At 34.8% G+C, this 26,475-nt stretch overlaps 1 protein-coding gene across 12 annotated transcripts in view; it reads right to left on the bottom strand.

The window, feature by feature from the left end:
* The window catches only part of Cep112 (centrosomal protein 112), a 655,204-nt gene that overhangs the window by 609,826 nt on the left and 18,903 nt on the right, over positions 1–26,475 (bottom strand). Inside the window, exon 1 of one of the 12 annotated variants that reach the window (XM_087208586.1) lies at positions 13,143–15,369. The exons of the other annotated variants lie outside the window; for them this stretch is intronic. Coding sequence (XP_087064712.1) covers positions 13,143–13,150 — 8 coding nt within the window. The 5' untranslated portion in view covers positions 13,151–15,369. Of the gene's footprint in view, positions 1–13,142; positions 15,370–26,475 lie in introns of those variants that run through there. 12 annotated transcript variants of the gene reach the window in all.

A 26,475-nucleotide genomic window follows, 5' to 3' on the forward strand; every position in this document is an offset into this window, starting at 1 on the left:
TCTCCAAGCAGTCAGAGAAAAGAAACAAATCACTTACAAAGGAAAGCCCATCAGAATCACAGCAGACTTCTCAACACAAACCATCAAGGCAAGAAGAGCTTGGAGTGACATATTCCAAGCCCTAAAAGAAAACAGCCTCCAACCCAGACTGATGTACCCTGCAAAACAATCTGTCAAAATTGATGGAGAAATAAGATACTTTCATGACAAAGAACACCTTAGGAACTTCATGAATACCAAACCAGCACTCCAAAGAATTTTAAACAATATCCTAGGAACAGACATGGAAGATCACAACCTCAGGAAGCAAAGCAGAATGAACCCATCTGGCATGACAAGAAATTAAATGTAAAGGGGGAGAATCCAACAAAAAGAAAAAGTCATGGCAATGACAAGCCAATACGTTTCAGTTATAAACATCAATGTTAATGGTCTCAATTCACCAATAAAAAGAAATAGACTGGCAGAATGGGTCAAGAAGCAAAATCCAACAATATGCTGCATACAAGAAATACATTTAATTCATAAGGAAACTCATAGACTGAAAGTTAAAGGGTGGAAAACAATACTCCATGCGAAAAGAACTTGAAAAAAAGCAGGAGTAGCTATCCTCTTGGCAGATCAAGTAGATTTCAAACCAACACTGATTAAGAGAGATGAAGAAGGACACTACATCCTTGTAAAGGGAAGAATCCAAGAGGAAGAGATGACAATCATAAATATCTATGCACCAAACACTAGTGCACCCAACTATATGAAACAAATACTAACAGACATGAAAAGTCACATATGCACTAATACAATTGTAGTGGAGGACCTCAACACCCCACTGTCACAAATAGATAGATCAACTAGACTAAAAATAAGTAATGAAATACTAGAACTCAATCGAACTCCTGAACAAATGAACTTAACAGATGTTTACAGAGCCTTCCACCCCACAAAATCAGAATACACATTCTTCTCAGCTGCACATGGGTCATTCTCCAAAACAGACCACATACTCACTCATAGAACATGTTTAAGTAAGCACAAAGAAATTGAAGTAATCTCCTGTATATTATCAGACCACGGTGTGATGAAATTGGAGATCCACAGCAAAAGAAACTGGAAAAATTTCATAAACACATGGAAATTGAATAACACACTTTTAAATAACAAATGGGTCACAGAGAAAATTAAAGAAGAAATCAGACAGTTCCTTCAATTAAATGACAATGACAATACAACATATCGGAATCTATGGGACACAATGAAAGCAGTCTTACGAGGGAAATTCATAGCAGTGAATATGCATATTAGAAAAACAGAACGAGCCCAATTAAACAACCTGACGCTGAACCTCAAGCTTCTGGAAAAAGACGAACAGGACAACCCCAGAGCTCATACAAGGGAGGAAATTATAAAGATCAGAGGAGAAATCAATGCAATGGAGACTAAGAGAACGATACCAAAAAATCAATGAAGCCAAGAGTTGGTTCTTCGAAAGAATCAACAAAATTGACAAACCTTTAGCCAACCTTGTCAGAAAAAGGAAAGAAAAGGCCCAAATCCATGCAATTAGGAATGAAAAGGGTGAAATGACAACAGACCCAGCAGAAATCCAGAGAATCATCAATACCTACTTCCAGAACCTATACACCAATAAGATGGAAAACACAAAGAAGAAATGGACAGATTCCTAGATACATATAAAATTATCAAAGTTGAACAAAGAAGGCCTAAAAATTCTGAACAACCCAATATCAACCAATGAAATTGAAAACATAATTAAAAACTTATCAACTAAGAAAAGCCCGGCCCCTGATGGCTTCACTGCTGAATTCTACAAGACATTTAGAGAGGAACTACTGCCACTACTGTTTAAACTCTTCAAGGAAAACGAAAGGGAAGCAATACTCCCAAATTCATTCCTGGAAGCAAGCATCACCTTGATCCCCAAAGCAGAAAAAGACCCAACTGAAAAAGAGAACTATAGGCCAATCTCACTAATGAACACAGATGCAAAAATCCTTAATAAGATACTGGCAAACAGAATGCAGAAGATCATCAAGAAGATCATACACCCTGATCAAATGGGATTCATCCCAGGGATGCAGGGATGGTTCAATATACAAAAATTAATTAATGTCATACACTATATCAATAGAGCCAAGGACAAAAACCATATGATTATCTCCATAGACGCAGAAAAAGCATTTGACAAAATCCAACATGCATTTATGATAAAAACCCTACAAAAAATTGGAATAGATGGTCTCTACCTCAAACTGATAGAAGCCATCCATGAAAAACCAACAGCGAATATCATACTAAATAGTCAAAAACTGATATCTTTCACACTAAAATCAGGAACAAGACAAGGATGTCCACTATCACCACTCTTGTTCAATATAGTTCTGGAAACATTAGCCACAGCAATTAGACAAGAGAAAGAAATAAAAGGAATGAAGATAGGAAATGAAGAAGTCAAATTGTCATTATTTGCAGATGACATGATACTCTATATAGTAGACCCCAAGAACACCACCAAAAGTCTTCTAGACTTAATAACCAAATTCAGTCAAGTAGCTGGTTACAAGGTCAACACACAAAAATCAATAGCTTTCCTCTACACCAATGACAGACTCCCTGAGAGAGAAATAGGGCAAATAATTCCTTTCACAATAGCATCCAAAAAACTGAAATACCTAGGAATCAACCTAACAAAAGAAATCAAAGACCTCTTCTCTGAAAACTATGGCACTCTGAAAAGAGAGACTGAAGATGATATCAGAAAATGGACAGACATCCCCTGCTCCTGGGTAGGAAGGATTAATATAGTGAAAATGGCCATACTTCCAAAACTTCTATATACATTTAAGGCAATTCCAATTGAGATCCCAGCAGCATACTTCATAGAACTCAATAAAACAATCCAAAACTTCATTTGGAACAAGAAGAGACCCAGAATAGCAAAAGCAATTCTAGGTAACAGAGACATGGCAGGGGGTATCACAATCCAAAACCTGCAACTATACTACAAAGCTACTGTGATAAAAACAGCATGGTTCTGGCAAAGAAACAGACCTGAGGACCAGTGGAGCAGCTCAGAAGATGCAGAAACAACGCCAGACACACTCAGCCATCTCATCTTTGATAAAGGAGCCAAACACCCTCACTGGAGGAAAGATAGCCTCTTTCATAAATGGTGCTGGAAAAACTGGGCTTCAACTTGCCAAAGATTAAAACTAGACCTATATCTCTCGCCATGCACTAAATTAAAATCAAAATGGATTAAAGATCTAAATATTAAAATAGAAACTCTGAACCAGTTGGAACAGAGGTTAGGTAGAACCCTTGAACACATCGGTGTAGGAAAAGATTTTATGAACAAAACCTCAGTTGCCCGTGAACTAGCACAAACAATCAACAAGTAGGATCTCTTCTTATTAAAAGGCTTCTGCACAGCAAGAGAAACCACCAGCAGTGTGAAGAGACAACCCACAATGTGGGAAAAAATCTTCACCTGCTCTTCCTCGCACAAAGGTCTACTATCTCAAATCTATAAAGAACTTAAAAAGATCAGACCTCTCAAATTTAAAGACCCAATCCAAAAATGGGCAACTGAAATGAACAGACATTTCTCAGACAAAGAAGTAGAAAGAGCAAATACATACACAAAAAAATGTTCAACGTCACTGGTCATTCGAGAGATGCAAATGAAAACAATGCTGAGATTCCACTTCACTCCAGAAAGAATGGCTGCTATTATGAAATCAACCAATAACAAATGCTGGCAGGGCTGTAGGGAAAGAGGAACCCTGCTCCACTGCTGGTGGGAGTGTAGACTGGTGCAACCACTGTGGAAATCAGTATGGAGATACCTCAAAGAACTAGGACTGGAAGTCCCATTTGACCCCGCTATTCCACTGCTGGGGATCTTCCCCAAAGAATTAAAAGAATCATACCACAGTGATATATGTGCGCCCATGTTCATAGCAGCACAGTTTGTGATTGCTAAAACTTGGAAACAGCCCAAATGCCCATCGACTAGAGACTGGATAAAGAAAATGTGGTTTTTTTATAAAATGGAGTACTACTCAGCCAGAAAAAGTGAGAAATTAGAGACATTTATATCTAAGTGGATGCACACTGAGGCGATATGCTTAAGTGAAATAAATAGGACACACATGTATAAATACTGAATAGTTTCTCTGGTATGAGAAACTGAAAGTGTAAACAAGGACTAAAATGTATAATAGGTCATGTGAAATAGGAAGAAAAGGGACAAAGGGGAAGGAAGTGGGAGGGCTAGGGGAAAGGATAGATGGGAATGGGATTAATATGAGAAAATGGAAAAATAGGAACAAAATCTTTGTAAATAGGGAGGACTGGAGGGGTTGAAGGGAGGGCTGGGCAAGGGTGAAAAATAAGAACCAAGAGAGACTATGTAAAGGTGCAAATTTCCAATGATGAATGTCATTATATTGTATACCTAAAATGTACCAATGATTAGAATGAATAATCAATAATGCAAAATAAGAAGAAAAGGTCCAAAGGGGTAGGGTAGCGGGAGGGGCAGGGGAAAGGAAAGAAGAGAAAGGAAAAATGCTGAGAAATGGAAAATTGGAAATAAAGTCTGTGTAAATAGGGAAGGGTGGAGGGGGTGAAGGGAGGGCTAGGAATGGGGATAAAATAAGAACCAAGATGCACTATGTAAAGGTACAATTCGCAATGAGAAATGTAATTGTGTTGTATACCTACAATGCATCAATAAAAGAATTTAATAAAAAAAAAAGAAGTAAGAATGAATCAGAGTTCCCTACATGAAGCAGGAAACTCACCAAGAAACCAGAGGCTATTATAGAGTTTCCTACTCTTGAGAGGAAGATGAAAATAAGACCTGGTGACCACTTCTGATGGCTATGCCTTGTAAGAACATGAAACCCTAGGAAAGGCAAAGGGCACAGGCACAGCCTCATGATACGCTTTTATCTATGTATTAGGGACACGTGAGCAATATCTAAAGATTGGCCCCAATAACCTACACCTCTTTGTTTTTATATTCTTATAAGGGTTCTCTTCTACACTATATCCAGGCTAGGTCTGTGACTCATTTTACTCAATAAAATACAATAAACTGACAGTTTGCCAGGTCATATCCTTAAGACACCCTGAAAGGTTTCTCTTTTACACATTTACAAGCCCTAAGCAACCACATAAGAAGTCTAGTTCCCCTGCTGAAGAGAGACCACACGAAGAGGCCATGGGAAAGGTCACATAAAGAAGGAAAATTCTGATACTACATTGAAAGAGAATTCCAGATTTCATATAGGTATATAAGTGAGTTATATTCAATGGCCCAGTCAAGTCCTCAGATGTGTATAAGTCAAACCCAAATGAGAAGAACTGTCCAGGTGAGTCGTCAACCCAGACAAATCAAATAATAAAATTACTGCGATTTTAGTTGCTAAGATGGCTTGTTGCACAGTAGCAAAACATAAACTAGTTCTTGAAAATGAGGTGTTAAACAACAAAAACAAAGTTTTTGTTAACATATAGAATCACCTTACTACAACATATATTATCAGCTTTTAGAAGAGGCAACTAGCAGAGGCTGAAAGGACCTTGGGGACACTGTTAAGGCTGGAAAATGCAGGGAAATGTTAGTTGAAGCTGAATAAAAAGGCAACCCATATTATGTAGAGTAGGCAAGTTTGGCAACAGAGTCACCTATGGTAATGTGGAAAACTAAAAAAATACTTAATGAATTTGTATAAAAATTGTCTAAAGAGAATTCCGGGTAAAATATTGAAAACGTCAAATGGTTTATTTTAGCTATGGCTGAAAAGGTAGAAACAGAAATGAAGTAAAAAGGAAAGGTTCAGATTTCAAGTGGGCTCTAAAGATACATTTCCAAAGGAGGACTTGTAACATTGAAAAACAAACTATTTTTCATTTTCACTTTTTATGCCAGCAAAAGACTGATAGAAAAAAAATAATCCAAGGGAAAAAATCAAATCAAGGTTTTGTCAGTAAAACATGGACTCAAAAATCTTAAGAATACATCTATAAACACTTTGTTAAGACCTCACAAAGAGTATGACTAGTGCCTCAATGACCTTATCAGCAAAATAAAAAGGCTTCTAAGTACTTCTGAGCTGTACTTCTTAAAATTTTTCTGACAGATAGGCTTCTAAGAGTATTAGGGTGTTGTTCACAGCATCCTAATTACTGGAATAACAAGAAAAAAAACTGTATCAAAGAAACTTTTAATTCAGTGTCTGTCTAAAGGAGTGGATTGTAATTTGAAACACAAAAGGCAAGAAAATTTTTAAAGGAATTATACTAGTTTCGTTTGAAAGGGACAGAGTTCAAAACAAAAAAAAGCATTTGGCTCTCCAAATTCCTACAAATAAGCAAGTTGAGAAAATTACGCAGCTTAAAGCAAATTATCTCTTAAGGTAAAAGAACAGTAACTCAGGAAAAAGCCAAGAACCAGAAGGATGGAGCAAGCAAACATGAAGTATCCCTACCCAGAAGCAGCACAGCCCTAGTTAAGAATCAGGGAACATATGTCTGGATATATTTAGAATTGCTATAGTCATTAGCATGAGCATCTCAATTACCCTGCTTTTTGGATGGAAAAGTTTATAGCAATTTCCCAGTCCCTTTCTCACTACTGTTTGTTGGCTATGGGGAAGGGGAAGAAGAAATTTCTTCCTTTTGTTCACAGGTCTTCAAGTTGAAAGAAGACATCGCAAGGAGGCCTCAGCCATACCTGGTTCTTGATTTCCATTAAGTTTATTGAAGTATAATTTTTGTACAATAAAACTATACTCATCTAAAGGGAAGTGGACCAAGAGGTGGGGGGAAGGAAAGGAGGGAAAGGGGATTAAAAAAACTAAGTTATGTTATGTATGTGTACCAACTCCCCACAATGAATATAATCATTATGTACTACAAACATGTACTAATAAGATTTTTTAAAGATATAAAAAAATCCCCAGACCCATTTCAAATCTAGAGTTTGATGAAGCTTGACCAAAGCATACACCTGTGTAACCATCACAATAAATATAGATTATTTCACTCAGTCAAAACTTTCCCTGAGCCCATTTAAACTCTACTTTATCCCCAATCCCAGATAACCAGTATTGTTTGAATCTCATCTGTTTGAAAGTAAACATAAATTTTTATGTCTGTCTTCTCTGAGGATATTTGTGAGATTTAACCATGATTTTCAAAATATCATTTTTAATGCTTAGTGGTATCCCACTATATAGATAAACTAGAATCTGCTTTTCTGTTCAAGTACTGGTGGACAATTAGATTGTTTGCACATTTTGGCTATTATGAAAAAAGCTGCTATCTTCATAGTATTCATGTACTCCAAGCATTCATGCAGACACAGGTTTTCATTTCTCTTGACTAAAACTCTAGGAATAGAAGTGCTGGGTTATATGATAAGTTATCTTATAATCTGTAAGAAATTTTAAAACTGTTTTTGCAAAGTGGTCATGCCATATTATATTCTGATTAATAGTACAGATTTCCAGTCTCACAACACTATTGCCATATTCAAGTCTATGTCTTTGTAATTTTAGCCCTTTTCATGGGGATATAGTAACACATTATACTTTATAATCTGTACTTCCCAGATATAGAATGACACTGATCATCTTTTCATGTATATATATATTAGTAATTTATATATTTTCTTTTGTGAAGTATCTGCAAAATCTTTTGCACATTAATTGGATTGCTTTCTACCTTGAGTTGTAAGCATTCTTTATATATTTTATGTACAAGAGAACACAGAATACAGACACATGTAAAGAGTATATTTTAACCCATTCTATACCTTGCCAGGTATTTTTCCAAATGTTGTCCTTCAAAGAAAATAAGACTTTGTCTCAGTCACTTTCCTCATTGCTGAGACACAAAACCTGATACCTACAACTTAAATAAGGAGAAGTTTATTTTGGCTCATGGTTTTTAGACATTCAGTCCATAAAAGGCTCGCTCCAAAGCGAGCGTGGTAGCTTATCATAGAAGAATCTAATAGAGAAAAGCTGCTCATGTTATGATGCCCAGGAAGCACAGAGAGAAACGGAAAGAGCCAGGAGGAAGATAAACACTTTCAGACTATCCCCTCAGTGACCCACTTCTTTCGATCAGGCCCCATCTCCTAACAGCACATGTGGATACTGAACACATCTGTACATGAATCCACTTAGGAGCTGACCATTACCATAATCCAATAACCTCCCAAAAGTCCCACCTTGAAAACATGCAGGTTTTGGAGGACATTCTAGATCTAAACCATAATAATATTGATAGTTCAGTTTATAATTTTTCCTTCATTGTTTTGTATTTTATATTCTATTTTCGAAATCTCTGCCTACTCCAAGGTCACAAGATTTTCTTCTCTCTTCTACAAATACCATTGTTTTAGCATTTTCATTTAGCTCTACACCCATTTCAGTCTTTTCCCATGTGGCTATCAAGTTGTTTCGGCATGTTGATGAAAAGACTTTTCCCCTCACTTAATTTCATTGCTGTATTATGAAAAATCATACATGGGGAGATACATGGAGGCCTGGTTCTGGAATTTCTGTTCTGCACATCTTTCTACCTATCCTTTCATCTATACTGCTGTCTTCTTCATTATCACAGCTTTAAGTCTGAAAATCAGGAAGGTAAAATCCTCTTTGCTTTTTTAATATTTTAGTTTTTAGCACTTGGTAACTCAGACTGAGGAAGTACCTTTGTGTTTCTATCTTGTGAGATTTTATCAGGGATAAGTGTTACATTTTGGTAAATGCTTTTTCTGTATCTAGTGAGATGATCACACAACTTTCTTAAACACTTTATATGATAAAATATATAGATTTTCAAATGTTAACCCCAAATTTCATGGAATAAACCCCATATTTTAATGATACAACCTTTTTATATATTAATCAATATAACTGGATCTTATTTAAAATTCAAATTCTTTGCCATATAAAGGGCTACTCAGAATACCCTTTTTTGATCAGTGTTAGTTTTTGAGTCTTTCAAGTAATATATCCATTTCATCAATGATGTCACTGGTACAAATTTGTTGAAAATCTTCTCTTATATTCTTTTTTTTTTTTTTTTTTGCTACCAAGGATAGAACTCAGGATCTTGTGCTTGCGAGGCAGGCAGGAATGGTGCCACTAAGCTAAATCCCTGCCCCTACTCTTAATTCTTAACAAGTGTAGGATTACTATTAAGCCTCTTCTATCATCCTTAATATTGTTAATGCCTTATTTTTTTAATTTTTTAAAAATTCATTAAGTTGGGCTGGGGATTTAGCTCAGTGGTTTCGCCACCTGCTGCGCAAGCTCAAGGACCCGAGTTCGATCCCCGGTACCAAAAAAACGAAACAAAATAAAAATTCATTAAGTTTATTGGTACATTTTAGGCATACAATATGATGACATTCTTCATTGGGAATTTGTACCTTTACATGATATATCTGGGTTCTTATTTTTTCCCCATTCCTGTGCTCTCCCTTCATCCCTCTACCCCTCCCTATTTACAAAGACTTTGCTTCCATTTTTTTCCTTTTCTCATATTTTTTTTCTTTCCCTTCTTTTTTTTACCCCTACCCCTCCCACTTCCTGTTCCCCTTCTCTTTCTCCTTTGGACCTTTCCTTCCTATTTCACATTATCTATTACACATTTTTTTTTTGGTACCGGGGATCGAGCTTGGGTCCTTGCACTTGCGCAGCAGGCAGAGAAACCACTGAGCTAAATCCCCAGCCCTCTATTACACATTTTAATCCTCATTTACACTTTCAGTTTCTCACACCAGAGAAATTATTTGGTATTTACACGTGTGTCCTATTTATTTCACTTAAGAGTATGGCCTCAATATGCATCCATTTAGCTAAAAATGTCCCTAGTTTCTCATTCTTTATGGCTGAGTAGTACTCCATTTTATAAAAACAAACAAACAAACAAAAATCTTCTTTATCTAGTCACCAGTTGATGGGCATTTGGGCTGTTTCCAAGCTTTCACTATTACAAATTGTGCCTGTATAATCATGGGTACGCATATATCACTGTGGTATGATTCTTTTAATTCTTTTGGGAAGATATTCAGCAGGGGAATAGCTGGCTCAAATGGGACCTCTAATCCTAGCTTTTTGAGTAATCTCCACACTGATTTCCACAGTGGTTGCACCAGTCTATGCTCCAACCAACAGTGAAAAAGGGTTCCTTTTTTCTCACAACCCCATGGGCATTTGTTATTGGTTGATTTCTTGATATTAACCATTCTTTCTTGAGTGAGGTGGAATCTCAGTGTTGTTTTCATTTGCATCTCTCAAATGACCAGTGATGTTGAACATTTTTTCATGTTTATTTGCTATTTCTACTTCTTCATCTGAGAAGTGTCTGTTCATTTTAGATGCCCATTTTTGGATTCGGTTTTTAAATTTCGGTGGTCTGAGTTTTTTGAGTTCTTTATATATTTTTGATAGTAGACCTTTGTCTGAGGAACAGCTGGTAAAAATTTTTTCCCACACTGTGGGTTGTCTCTTCATTCTGCTGGTGGTTTCTCTTAATGTGAAGAAGCTTTTTAATAAGATGAGGTCCCAGTTGTTGATTCTTTGTGCTAGTTATTTGTCTTTTGTTGACTACTTTTTTGTTTCAAGTTTATTTCACTTAGCAGAATACTTTAAGATTTATCCATGTACTCACACATGACAGGATCTTATTTCGGGGTTGGGGGCTACTGAGGATAGAACTCAGAACTCAGGACCTTCATGTAGAGCTACATTCCCTTCTTTTGCTTTTTTTCTCTTTGAGACAGGGTCTCCCTAAATTGCCCAGACTGGGCTCAAATATGCAAATTCTGCTGCCTCAGCCTCTCAGAGTGCTAGGATTACAGGCATGCGCCACCATATACATCTACTTTGTTCCTTTTGAGGGCTAATATGTAATATACACCACATTTTTATCTATTATCTGCAGATAGACAATTTAGGGTGGTTCCATCTCCTGGCTATTGTGAATAATACTGCTGAAGTCACCTAAAGGGTTAACTTATCTTTTCCAAGTTTGCTTTTTGTTTTCCCGGTATATTGAATTGTGTCAAATGCTTTTTCTGCATCAAATAAGATGACTGGGTGAGGTATTTTTCCACCATACTATTAATGTGGAGTATCACATCTATTGATTTTTCTGTCAAACTTCCCCTTCATTCCAAGAAAAAAAAAAAATCCTAGTCATGATGTGTGAGCCTTTCAATGTGTTGCTAAATTGTTTTCAAGTATTTAATTGAGGATTTTTCCAGGATTGAGGGTTATTCAGGATATTGGCCAGTTGATTTCTTTTATCATAGTGTCTCTGTCTGGCTTTCGTATAAGATTAATGTTGGCCTCATACAATGAATTTACAAGTGTTTCCTCTTCAATTATTTGGAAGAATTTGCAGAAGGACTGGTGTTGACTCCTCTTGAAAGGTAAGGTAGAATTCACCGGTGGTGCCATCTGGTCAGAGGCTTTTCTTTGTTGGAAAGTTTTTGATTTTATTGATTTCATCTCCTTACTAGTTACAGATTTGTTCAGATTTTCTATTTCTTCATGATTCAGTCTTGGTAGATTGTATGTTTTGAGGAATTAATCCATTACACAGATGTCAGTGATGGCAAACCTTTTAGAGCTTTCAATAACAAACGTGCCATAGGTTCACCACCACTGATCTAGGTTATTCAATTTGTTGGCATACAATTGTTCATAGTACTGTCTTACAATTTTTTTCACTTCTTTAAAATGAGTTGCAATGTTCCTGTTTTTATTTCTAATTTTAGTTATGTCATTTTTAGACCATGTAACTAAAAGTTTTGGATCTTTTTTAAAAAAATCTTTCTTACATTTTATTTTGCTTATCTCTGCTCTAATCTTTAGTATTTCCTTCCGATAGCTCTGGGTTTGTTTTTCTTTTTTCTAGTTCCTTAAGGTTTAAATTTAGTTTATTTGAAATTTTTCTTCTTTTTTTAGCATGGGTTCTTACAGCTATAAATTTCCCTCTTAGAATCACTTTCACTACAACCACCCATTTTGCTCTGTTGTATTTTTGTTTTGTATCAAAATATTTTCTAATTTCCCTTGTGATTTCTTCTTTGGCCCAGCAGTTGATAAAGTACTGTTTTATTTTTCCATATGTAGATTTTCTACTTGTTCTGCTTAATGATTTTAAATTTCCCTCCATTGTTAGAGGAAGAGATATTTTATATATTTCAATCTTCTTAAATGTATTAAAAATTGTTTTATGGCCTAACATATGGTATATCCTGAAGAATATTCCATGAGCACTTAAGAATAATGGGTATTCCACTGTTGTTCCTTTTAGTGTTCTGTATATATCTGTTAGGTCCAACTGGTTTATAGTGTTGTACATTTTCTATTTCTTTGTTGATCTTTTGATTATTCTATGTATTTTTGAGAGTGGGGTACTGAAATCCTAAAATATTATTGTAGAGCTCTTTATTTCTTCCTTCAATTCTATAATGTTCATTTCATCTATTTAGGAGGTCTGATGCTTGATACATATATGTTTACAACTATTATATCTTCTTAGTAAATTGACCCATTCATAAGTACATAACATCTTTCTTTGTCTCTCATATTTTTTCACTATTTACTTGCATGGTCTATCACATTCTTTCACTTCAATCATGTATGTCCTTTGATACAAATTCTCCTGTAGACACTTTACAGGTGATCCTGGTTTTCTCTCTTAATACATTCTACCAATCTATATGTTTTGATTGGAAGATTTTAATTCATTTACATTCAAAGTAATTACTGGTAGGGAAGGACTCCCCACTGCCATTTTTTGTTATCTTGTATGTCTTACATCTTTATTCCTCCTTATTTCTTTCCTTATTGCCTTTCTTTAGTTCATTTTTTGAAATGACATGTTTTCTCTTCTCATTTCTCTTTGTAAATATTCTATATTCTTTGTGATTGCTATGCAGATGAAATAAAAAGTCCTTAAGATATAACAATCTATCTTAAACTTCAATCATGATCACATGCAAAACTTTACTCCTTTACAGCTTCATTCCTCTTCTTTATGTTATTTATATTATGTGCCCAATAACATATATTCATACTTACATTCCCATGTCTTTTTAAGCCTATAAAAGTGAAGTTGTGGGGCCGGGGATTTAGCTCCGTGGTTCCGGCACTTGCCTCAAAAGCGCAAGGTCCCAAGTTCGATCCCCGGGACCAGAAAAAAAAAAAGTGAAGTTGCAAAACAAAATTATAATACCACAGGTTTGTTTTTTTTTTGGGTACCGGAGATCAAACTCGGGTCCTTGCGCTTGCACAGCAGGAGGCGAAACCACTGAGTTAAATCCCCGGCCCTTACTACAGGTTTTTATATTATCCATGTATTTCTCATTTTTATTTGATCCAACTAGAATTTATCAATTTTATCTTGTCAAAAAGTCAATTAGTTTCTACTGCTTTCTGTTGCACTGATTCCCATTTCTATCCATTCTCTTCTTCTACTGTTACTGGGTCCACTCAGCTCTTATCTTTCAAGCTTCCAAAGACTTTGATCATTAATTTTATATCTTTCATCATAAGTACTAAAACTTCTAAATTTCTCTGTAAGCACTGTTTTAGCTATATTCCACACAGTTTGACATGCTATATTTTCTTTATCATTTGCTTCAAAATATTTTCTAAATTCCTTTATAATTTCTTTCTTGCCCCATGGGTTGTAAGGAAGTTAGTTTGCTTATGATTCTTTGAGGGCTTCTCTGGTATAATATTATTGTTGATTTCTTACTCAAATCCAATCAAGTCAGAAAACATACACAATCCTTTGAGACCTCTGGAGATTTAGTTTCTACTTCAGACATTACTTCCAGGTGAAGGATCAATAAGCACTTAAAGAATATGTGTTCTGAAGTTCTTAGATGGGGTTTTTTTTTTGTAAATGTCAATTAGGTTGTGGTAGTACAAAGAATTCTTCAAATCTTCTACATACTTTTGATCTTTTTTGTTAAGTTGCTCCATTATTTTCCAAGAAAATAGTGTTAAAATCTGCAGTGCTTGTGTGCTTGTCTATTTCTCCCTTTGCTTCTGCTACTTTTTGCTTTGGTGTATTTTTGAACCTAGGCAACATCTTAGATAACTCTCAATTTTCAACAACTCCTGCTACGTATACCTATGTACAGTACCCTTTCCCACAAGTGCAGACTAAACCTAGTGACTTCAGCTTCCATCCTGCTCTCTTATTTGTTCACTCTGATAGAAGTCATTACAATGCTGTTCAGTGGAAAGGCCCAAATAGGGACAAAATGAAGGAGGATTTGGGGTGACAATCAGTGAAGACTGAAGTCCACAAGCCAATACCTCACAAAGAACTGAATCCTATTAACCATATAAGTGAGAACAGAAGTAGATTCCCCCCAAATCATGCCTTCAGTTGAGACCACATTCCTAATCCCTACGATTACAGCTTTATATGAAAATCTGAGCCAGAAGATTCAGCAAGGTTGTGTCCATAAGAAGGGTACAGTAGTACCTCAGTTCATGAATTTCATTTGCTCCACAATTTTGGAAAAGATGATCATGTTTGGAAAAGATGGCCACGTTTATGTGAAAAAGATAGCTGCAGTAATATTTGTCATCAAATGCAGAGTTCGTGAACAAACAAAATTCTGCCAAATGCTTCTGTTTGCAAATCAAATTGTTTAAAAACAAAAGCATTTGTGAACCAAGGTACCACTGTAAATTTTTTTTTCCTTTAAGTTGCTAAGATTTGGAGTAACTTATAATGAAGCCATAGGTAATTAATACAGTAAGGTGCAGCCTAAAAGCGTAAAAGCATTTTTGGGACTGAGTAGTGACCAAAGGCTATGAGAATTGGGTGTAGTGTACTAAAGACAAAATGGACATGAAGAGACTATTAGAAGAAATCTGAAATTTGAGGATGTTGGCACATGTTAACTACAAAATATATCTAATGAACAAGGCAAGTGCTGTGGCTAAGATTATTTAAAAACAAAGCATTTCCTGTTGCTTAAAAATGAAAGATAACAATGAAATGAGTAAAAGACAGTATTTTTTAAAAATGGAACCAAGACTTCATAGTTTTAAAAATTCTCAACCTCTCCAGATGGCTAAAGATCCTAAGTTAAGATTAAATTAAAACTCTACATACAACCAAAGTTTGAACATTGACTAGAGATAAAGCAAAAGGTACAAATGTAAAACCTTTCAGTAGTATTGAAAAGATCAAAGGTAGTATATCAGAGTATTATGCATTCATACACAGAACCTTTGAAAAGATTAAGGGTGTGCCTCACAGATCCTGTCAATCAAACAGGACCTCTAAAAGGCATAAGGATGTTGTCCCTTAATTCTCAGATACAGCCCAAAATAAAAATGATATCTCTCTCAAAAGAGATTAGATGTGGCTATGTCTAATGGATATAACCCAAAAAGGATCCACAGTATGTCTACAAAGTTTTTGAGAAAATCATATCAGCAAAACCATGAATACCTTAGACTGACAGAGACAGTACAGAACGAAAAGGAGCCACTGGACTCCCAAAATTCATCTGGAAAAACTATAAATTGAAAATTATAAACTATAAACTGAAAAAACATATTATCTTTCAAGAAAAAGTAAAAATAACTCAAAAGTGGGATAATGAGCCTGGTGTGAAGAGCCAAGGACTATGAGGAATTATGCCCAGGTCTGGATATTTAAGAAAAGTTCATATTTGCTCATCTGGGTTTCAGAATTATTATAACCTAGTGACTCCTTTGTGCCTCCCATTATCCATTTTAGATTTATCTGCGAGGTTATCCTATGTTTGTCTCACCACTGTATCTTGGGATCCTGTGGAGCATATAGCTACTGAAATAGATGTTTCTTCCAAGAAGAAATACAGATGCCTAATATACATAAAAAGATGTTCAGTGTCATTAGTTATTAGAGGGATGCAAGTCAAAACCACAAGGAAATACCACTAAATACCCATTCAATAGACAAAGTCAAAACCACTGAAACTGTCAAGAGCTCATGAGGTTGTTTAGAAACTAGAATACTTATATATTAGCAATGAGGATATAAGATAGTTTGGAAAACAATTTAATAATTTACTTAAAGTTAAAAATAAACATAAAACACAATCTACCCCTAAATATCTACCAAAGAGAAATGAAAAGAAAAAATGTGCAATCAAAAGCTTGTAAAGAATGTCCACAGCATCTGGGGATGTAAGTCAGTGAAAGTGCACATGCTCAGCATACATAGGGCCTAGGTTCAATCCCTAGCACCCCCAAAAAAGCCATAAGAGTAATATTCATAATAGCTAAAAACTGAAAATAATCCAAATATCCATTAACTGGTGAGCAGATGAACAAGGTGTGGTATATGCATAAAAGAAATACCACTCAGGAACAAGAAAGAATCAACTATCGATACATAAAACAAAATGATAATTGAAGGAACCAAATATATATACAACTGAATATTTTGATTCCACTCATAACATTTCTAGAAAATGCAGAACTATAGATAAAAAATGGAGATTATCACTTGCCTGGGACTCAATGTAAAGTTTTATACTATAAAGATATCAATTCTTCTAACTTATTGTATAGATTGAATTGCATTTTTGACCAAAAACCTCAACAGTCGTTTGGAGAGTGTACCTGCACATTCAAGTGTGTACAAATAAAAACTGGTGAGCTAATTCTGAAATTTATATGGAAATTCAAAGCAAGAATAGCCAAAGCAATCTTGAGAAAGAGAGCTAGGTGGCCTACACTACAGTACTAAATGTCAAGATCTATTTTAAAGGTATAATAATTAAGGCAGTATGGTATTAACAAAAAGACAGACAGACCAATGGAAGAAACTAGACAATTAACCTACATATTTAAGGTTTCCTAGTTTACAATAATAGTGCCAAGCACAAAAGTGTGGAAAGAATGGCTTCTAAAAACTAATGCTAGATCAAATGGATATCCATTGTAAGGAGAAGAGGGAATTAACCATCATCCCTACCTCACTCCACACACAAATCAATTCCATATGCACCACAAACTTAAATTAGAAAGTTAAAACATGAAAGTTTCTGGAAAATAACAGGTGATCACTTCCATGATCTTGGGATAGGGAAGGCAAGATATCCGTGAAAAGCAAACACACCCACACACACACACACACACACACACACACACAAACACACACCAGAAAAAACTGACAAATAAAACTATAATAATGTTCAACAGATGGCTTAAATTTTTATCCCCCTCCAAGACTCATGTTGAAATTTAATTGCCACTGTCACATTATAAAGAGGTGGGATCTTTAACAGCTAATTAGGCTGTTAGTGCTGACACCCTCATGAATGAATTAATGCTGTTGTGGGAATAGATTCATTACAAAATAGCCCTCTCTCCCCCACCCCATCCCCCTACCCGCTCTTTCTTTCTCCCTTCCAGTCAACTCTGCCCTACTGTCTTTCTACCATGAGATGACACAAGAAGACCCTTGCAAAATGCCAGCAGCTTCATATTAGACTTCCCTGCTTTCAGATTGTGAGCCAATAAATTCTGTTCAATAACTACTACTCAGTCTCAGGTATTCCTTTAGAGCAGTATAAAAGTGGTGTAAGGCCCCAGTGAAAGTGAAAATGCAAGCTACAGAGTGGAAGAAGATATTTGCAATATATATTCAACAAAAAAACTGATATTCAGAGTATATAAAAACAAATCAACAGAAAGATAAATCATTTTATATAGAGAAAAATGACTTAAATAGGAACTTTAAAAAAGAGGAAATTCAGTGATTTAAATAGGAACTTTATAAAAAAGATTCAAATGGTCAATAAGAATTTTAACTGATGCTCAGAAGTATTCATCATGAGGAATGATGTAAATTTAAAGTACATATCTGTCATACTAGAATTGCTAAAATTTAAAGAAACTGACAAACCAAGTACAGTACTGGCAAGGATAAGGAGCCACAGGAACTTTCAAATCCTATTAGTGGAAATGTAAATTAGTACTGGCACCTTGGGAAACTCTTTGGCAGTGTCTACTGTAATTACACCTCTAAGTCAACACTCAAAAAAATGTGGACATATGTGTATTAAAAGGCATGTAAAAGAATGTTCACAGTAGAATTACTTGTAAAAGGCAAAACTTGGAAACAATCCAAAAGTCCATGAACAGTAGAATGAATATATATAAACTGTGATGCATTCACATAGCAATAAAAAAATCCACTTCTAAATGAAACATGGATCAAATTAATGACATAATGTTGAGAAAAGGAACCAACAAAATTGAACATATTCTATGAATCAAAAACAGTTAAAACTAACCCATGCTGACATAATGCAGAATAGTAGTTACCTTTGTGGGTGATAAATGATGGGGAGGGAGCAAGAAAGAGGGTTCTGGAGACCTGGTTGTATTTTCTATCTTAATCTAGAAGGTGATTTTATGGATCTTTTCATTTTGTAAACTTTCTCAAGCTTTATACTGTCTTGCTGTACATATATTGTATTTTGTATGTACTGCTATATGTATGTTATTCTAAAAGTTTACCACAAGACAAAGAATGAGTGACAGCTACATTTATTAACATGGATGAACTTGAAAAATATGGTGAGTGAAAGAAATTTTAACATAACATGTAAGAAGAACCAGAAGAAGAAAAAGGAAAAGAAACAGAAAGAGGAAGGTAAAAAAGGAGAAAAAAGAAGAGGAAGAAGAGGAAGGAGAAAAAGAAGAAAGAGGGAAGAAAGAAGCAAAGAAATTATTAACACCAATACAGAATAGTGATCTCCCAAGAGAATGGTAGAAGAGGCAATGGGAGGACACCTAGAGGTCTTCTAGGTTATTATGATGTTATTCCTTGAGTGGGTTGAAAGTATAGGGATATTTATTTTATCCCTGCTCTTTGAACTTTTTGTTCATGTATATTTTGTATATTTGTCACATGTATGCTATGTTTTGCAGCTTTAAAATCTCTTAAGAGGGCCAGGGATTTAGCTCAGGGGCACCATGCCTGCCTTGCAAGCACAAGGTCCTGAGTTTGATAACCGGTATTACAAAAAAAAAAAAAAATCTTAAGAAAACTATAGTTGTGTTTTAAGTGATCAGAAAACTAAAATGAATACTAGCTTTAGAGATCTGTGACTTTTCATTCATCAGAACAGTAGATATTATTATATACCATCTATATGTATGTGAAACACAAATGTAAGTAGCAACAATTTTTAATATCAGTGAAGTATCAAATAATGCTGAAAATAAAAAGTAACTTCAATCATCCACAACATACTTATTTTAATTTTTCAAAGGGGACTTTATTACAAATAAAAAGAAAAAACTAAATGAAAAAAATGAGATGCTTAACTAAAAAAGATACTATTACAAAGCCTTACTCATTAAAAGAAAGCAAAGAAAAATTTAACTACATTTGTCAAAAATCTGACTTTCTGGGGGGAAAAATGTAAGCCTAAAAGAAATGATGCAGAGCCATTATTTTCAGAGCTAGGCCACATTAGTTACAAACTGCTGCCACTTGGTCTTCCTTTGATAAATAAACATTAATGTTGAGCTGCCACCTGCCCCGCAAGGGTAAGGTCCTGAGTTCAATCCCCGCTACCAAACAAAACAAAATTAATGTTGAGAATTAAAGAGTAACAAGGTAATTTTATGAGTATGAGACCATTACATTTTACTTAGTATCCTAAAAATCAGTTTTAACTTCTCATTTACATAGTAGTCTCATACTTAGAGCTCAAGGTTAAGTGTCTATCAAAAAGCATATGAAAAGCTAGAAATATAACTCAGCGGTAGAACTTTCCTAGTGTGAATGAGGCCCTGGATTCCAGCACTGAAACCGAGAAAAAAAAAAAAAAGTGTATCAAAGATATCAAGGTTCATACTAAGTATTCTACCCAAACAAACTGATAAAAAAAGATTGTTTCTTTTGTTGTTGGGGAGAGATCCCTGAAGCCCAAGAATGACCAACAGAGAAGCCAGTAGATGAGCCAGTAGATGTTGCTCGTGTTAAATCATCATCAAAAAAGGGACTGAACTGCAGGTAAGCACACAAAAGAGGTCTCCTCTGTGGCAGAGACAGTTTATGCACCAACACCCACTTCCTAGTTCCCATCACACCACACTTCCCTGCCTAGTAGACAACAGACTGGCAACTCTCCATCTAGTGGGTCAGGATTTGCAGTGGCCCAGTTGAAGACACAGATTTAGAACTGCACTGCCCAATATAGTGACCACTAATCATAGTGGCTATTTAAATCTATTAGAATGAAGAATTCATTTCCTCATTCACACCAACCACATTTTAAGTGCTCAAAGTCATATGCAACTAGAGGTTAACACAGCTACAGAAAATTACCACTATCACAGCGCTACTCTAAAATATATCTTTGCCCAAAGCCTGAGGGGGTATTCTTAAATAAAATGAATGTACCTTTTGTGAGCAGTATTTAAGGATGTTTCACCATGTGTCATCCTAACCACATTTATGCCAATATACATAAAAATTCCCTAAGAAGGAAAGGTATTGATGGGCCCCCTGACAAATACTCCAACAATTTGAGGAGCAGGAGCTATTTATAGTGCTCATGTTATTTACATACAAAAATAGTTTAACAAAGTAAAAAGATTCTATTATGTCTTTTTTATACATAAAGTATTAAATCACTATTTTTAAAGTAAAAAAAATACATTTTCATGTAGATCGACATAACCGCAAGTAGGTTTTTATTATACTTGATCACCATCTGCTGGCTATGTTATTAAACTGCAAAAGCAAATGAAATATTAGTGATCTTTTTAAAGAATACACACAATACTAGCTTTTTCCCACAATGCATTTCTGGAAAACCACATCATAAAGAGCATTGTAAATAAAATCACATTTTCCATAAAGACGTGACTATAACTAGACTCTGCATCCCAAACTAAAAGACAGCATCATATAAAGCATGAAAAAAATCTTATTAAAGCAAAGATGCAAAAACTATAGTCCTCTATAATAATTTAAAACTGGATAATTATTCTCCACGTCTTTCTTATAGGCATGAACACGTTTATTATTTAGATGACCAAATATAAGTTACAAGATAAGATCTAATTTATATAAAATTAGCATAAATCTGATGATAAATAATAATACACAATAAATAATTGTTTGTACATTCCCAGAATTTTTAAGTTATCTGGATAGCCACTGCTTATAAAATGGTTTCTAAAAAAAGCTAAATAAATGTCTTCTTTTTCATCAATAAGTTCCTCTAAAATAAACAGAAGTGTTTCTTCCACTGTGAAGCAATGTTTAAAGTCCACAGTTAATTCAATATTACTCTTTTTTACTCTAACCTAATTAAAAGTTAACTCCTAACCTTTAAAGTTTCAAGTAAAAGTGTTATTAAATGATTTTGTTCATTTTTCCCTATCCCAGAACCTAACTTTACTCTATAGAGATAAACTAGCACATTCTATTTCACTGAAAAGCCATAAAAACAGTAATAACCCATTAAAAGAGGCATTTCAAAACATTTTTCAAAGAACTGTAAAAATATAACTTATTACCTTAGTGTTCTGTCTTTGGTATATAGCATGAAAAGATACAGAGATGATATAACCTGGTCTAAATGCTATTTAACCACCTTCAAAGGTATGACATAGCAAAGTGTAAAAAATAGCCACTTTTTGTTCTTTTTCCTCTAGATAAAGAGACTTGTTAAATTACTTAAATAAAGATTCCTACAGGTCCAAGGATCTTGCTCAGTGGTTCCATCACCTGCCTCGCAAGCACAAGGACCCGAGATTGATCCCACATACCAAAAAAAAAATTCCCACAAATCCTTTTTGAAATACTATTATGATGTTTGATAGTATACAGTATTACAATCAAGAGTCTTTTATTTTTGGGGGGGAACACAAAACAATTTTTAATAACTAAAAATAAAATTAATGCTCAATGGATTTTCAGATTACTGTCTATTCAAATTATTACCACCCTTTGGGAGTATTAGGTAATTAGGAATACAAAGAGTGGTCATATGATCTGACGAGTAAGGCCCTGGATGACCTATTAAAATAGTCACCATGCCAATGATGCTAGTGGTGGCAGCAGCTGGCACTTAATAGGTCCTGTGCCAAAGACATCATTATTTCACTCCATCCTTACAACTCTGAGTTCCTAAAAACTCTATTTTACAAATGATAAAAATAGGGCTTAAAGGAATTAAGTAACTTGCCTGAGGAAAGACTGCTAAGTCAGAAGTGGGATTTGAACAAAGGCAAACTGCCTTCTTTCAGTTCAACCTAGAAATAACCAAGAACAAAGGCATAGTTGCCCAAGATTGCTGAGGCAGTACAAGTAAGGAAAAATAGATAAAAATAAAATTTGCATATTTTCTGCATAAAGTAATTATGTCTACATGGCATACTAGAAAGAAAAATCATAAACTTGCATTCCAATACTGGATCTATTACTGATAAAGTCACTTGATCTTCATGAAGCTTTTACCTTCTTTATAAATATAAAAAGGGCAATGATGTCAATCTTCCAGGATTAGCAAATGATTAAATCAGGTAACTTACAAAAAATTTTCTAGACTAGTACCTCAGATAGAGTATGAGCTCTGGAAATGGTATAATTTGCTTCCCGCTTTAACAAATTAGAAACACAAGTGAAATCTACATTTAGAATACTTATTAGATTTTCATGTTTAAATCTATATTATACTGTATAAAAATAATTTTCTCTATGCTCCAGACTAGTCCCACCCACTAAAGGTAACCAGCTTTAACAATTTCATGTGTGACAAACATAAATATTCCACATACATGTACACTTCTTTAAAACACACATACACATGCATATAAATGGAAGTTTACTATACTTCTATATACTACTTTTTAACTTCATATACCTTACAGATTTTGCCATGGTAGCTCATATAGAGTTTTTAATCACTGCACAAGATGTTGACTCAATTAATAATTCTACAAAGTAATTCCTCTCCTAGGAATCCATAACAGCCCAACACACACACAAATGTACGATTATCATTCCTGACTTTGTATTTGATAAACTGGCATCTCAAAACCATGGCCCAAACTAACAGCCAAAGTGTTTCCCTCCATATCATCCCTGTCCTTCTGTGGACATGTGGAAATCATACTACAAACCCTCCAACCCAAACTCTAACATCTGTGTTCACTTCCTACTCCATAGGGAACATCCTCACCTAACAACCTGCCAAAACTATAGTAAAAGAAGAAATGGCTTTCACCCATGCTTTCCCTTCCCTCCTTCTGCCTCCTGGACAACCCTGGTGCTTCCCCGATATGTCCCTGCATGGTATGGCATGTCTGTCCTCTTATCACAATTAGCCTTAGTAATATTTGACGTTTGACTGAAATGATAGTTAAGGATGTCCTTCATAGCTTCACTTACAAGTAAGCTCTTCTTTTAAAGCCAGTTATCCCTGCTTGTCACGTCACTATACCTGATTAAAACAAATCCTGCTTATGTGGATGCTAACTAAGGCATTCATTATAACAATAAAGAATTGAAAGCAGTAGACAGGTTAGACTATATTCACAGAATAGATTTTTATCTCCAAGTAGAAAGACTGCATAGACTGCATGACAAAAGTTTAAGACAGTAAAGTGAAAAAGAGCAAGTCACAGAGGGGTAAATATAGCAGAAGTCAATTTATCATTTTTAATTACATAGGGGTGGGTATTAGATGTCAATTTAATAATAATATGTATCAAATTGTTGATGGTGGCAGTACCACCCCTGAGGAAAGTAGGAGAACACAGAGAAAAATTGTTTAATCTACAAATTACACTAATGTTTTTACATCAAGCATGTTTTATATATAAATTGCACAATTTTCTACAATGAAGATAACCGCTGTATAAATCCATTGCTGCACAACAAATTATTAAAAACTTCCTAGTTATAAACAACATACTTTCTTAGTTTCTGTATATCAGAAGTATAGGCACAGCTGAGCTAGATCCTTTGCTTAAGGCCACATATGGCTACAATCATGATATGACCAGAGCTGGGGTCTTATCAAGAGGCTCAACTGGGGAAAGGTCCACTTCCCTGCTTGCATGGTTGTCAACAGCTTTCAGTTCCTTATGGCTGTATGATTCTTGGCAGTTGCTTCTTCAAAGCCAGCAAAGGGAATGACCGGAAGACTCTAAATATGTTAGCAAAACGGATGTAATCACAGGAGTTACATTTCATCACCACTGCCATAGTCTATTGGCTAGAGCCTGCCCACACTCAAAGGGAGAAGATTATACAGTATAAGGAGCACTAGGAGAAGGGTCATTGGGCTACCTTCAAATCTCTCTACCACAAAGACAAGATCTTTACCAGATCTCAATGGTGAGCATCTGAAGGATTACCAGAAAGATATATATTGATATGGCCTGTAATTACAGAACTAAGTAAAATTTTTAAAGTTCTACATGGGTGATATCTAAGTCTATGATCTCCTGGGCAACTTTTTATAAAATCATGCTCCAAAGTCAAAGGTAACCCAAGTACTGCAATGTCAAGAAAAGAGCCAGATATTAGACATAAAAATGCAATAGTATGCTTATAATAAAACAGCAATGCAATCTGGATCAATGGTTTTTCTAAAAGAAAAGATGGGTAATAACATGACTGTAAGCCAAGAAATATGAAAAAGGAAAGCAAAGGAGAGAATTGGAACAGAACTATATATTGAAGTGGATTGGTGTGAAATGCTAAGTATACCAGTATGTGATGTACACTTGGTGGAAAAAGAAGTCATAATAATAAAACAGAACATGATCTCATAATACTTCTAATGAATGTGAAACAGGCCACTATCTTATCCTAAAAGAAGAATAAAGGTAAAAGAAAGGTGCCATCTCTACTGAATAGAGAATCCTAACAAAAAGGCTTCAAAAGGACTCTGCATCTTTAATAATATAAAAAGGCTAGGGCACAAACAGCATAATCTAAAATGCCATTAGAAATACTTCACATACAAAAAGGTCTAAGTAAAGCAGGATTTTTATAAAGTGATCAAAAAAGAAACACTAAGGGGGAAAATCTTTTAAGATTAAAGAGGTTTTTCAAAGGACAAGTTGAAGTGGTTGTAAAATTTATGAGGCAGCATTAAACTTTAGTTCTAAGTAACAATAAATTATTCACTATAAAAACATACATGTGTCAAATATTATAAGCCTCTTAAACTTTTTAAAACAATTTCTTGCAGAAATGATTAGATGTATTAGGTCAACATTAACAGATAGTAACTTTTTCTCTAGCACAGTATAGCCACTAAGAGAAAAGGAGTAATTTTAATTAAAAAATGTGAAGACAGAACCATCAATAGACTATTCACAACCATATCTGATCTTATATCACACATCATGTATTCAGTCTTAAAATCAACTTACTGACTTTAGCTATGTTTTATTTTTAAGTGCTTTCATGTATGTAAAACTCCAAATACCTATTAAATCATAAACATATGGACTAAAATTTTAAACCGAATTGAAATTTTAAAATAAATCAAATAATAATTATTAAACTACAAGGAATTTAAGATGCACTGTAAAGTTTTGTTTTTGTAATCCTTACACAACCCATTTGAATACACATGCATGCACTCACCAAATATAAATATTTATGGAATTCCTATTATGTTCCCATCCAGTGGTAGGAACAGAAAATATAGTGCAAATAGGAAAAACACCACTCCTACCTCATGAAATTACAATCTAGTCCAAAGGATGGATATTAAATCTTTACACATATAATGAGTACAACACAGAAACACAGAACACTATAGGGATAAATAATAGGATCACTTGAATGGACCTGAGATGTTAGGCAAGGCTTTTTTCTGTTTTTATTTTTTTGTTAGTATATGTTTGCAATACATAATGATTACATTCTTTGTGGGAAGTCAGTACATGTACATAAGACATAGTAATTTTTTTCATCTCCACCCTTCCCTTTCTCCACTCTCCATCTCTTGGTCCCCTCCCATTTTCCAAAAGATCTGTCTCCCAACTTATTATTTGTCTTTTATTTTGTTCTTTATTTATATTTTGGGCTTTTCACATAAGAGAAAACAAGCAATATTTAAGCTTATGTGTTTGATTTATTTCACTCAACATTATGTTCTCAAGGCACATCCATTTTCCTAAAAATGACTCGTTTATCCTTCTTTATGGCAGAGTAGTACTTCACTACATATAAATACCACATTTTTTATCCATTCATCTGTTAATGGACATATAGGTTGCTTCCAAGATTTAGCTATTATGAACTGTGCTGATATATATGTGTGTGTGTGTGTGTGTGTGTGTGTGTATCATTGCAATATGATATATTTAACTCTTTTAGAAAGATAACCAGAAGTTG

Source organism: Heterocephalus glaber, unplaced genomic scaffold, assembly GCF_053883595.1.
Source record: "Heterocephalus glaber isolate CG9 unplaced genomic scaffold, H.glaber_assembly_v1.0 deba00000937, whole genome shotgun sequence".
Lineage (NCBI taxonomy): Eukaryota > Metazoa > Chordata > Mammalia > Rodentia > Bathyergidae > Heterocephalus > Heterocephalus glaber.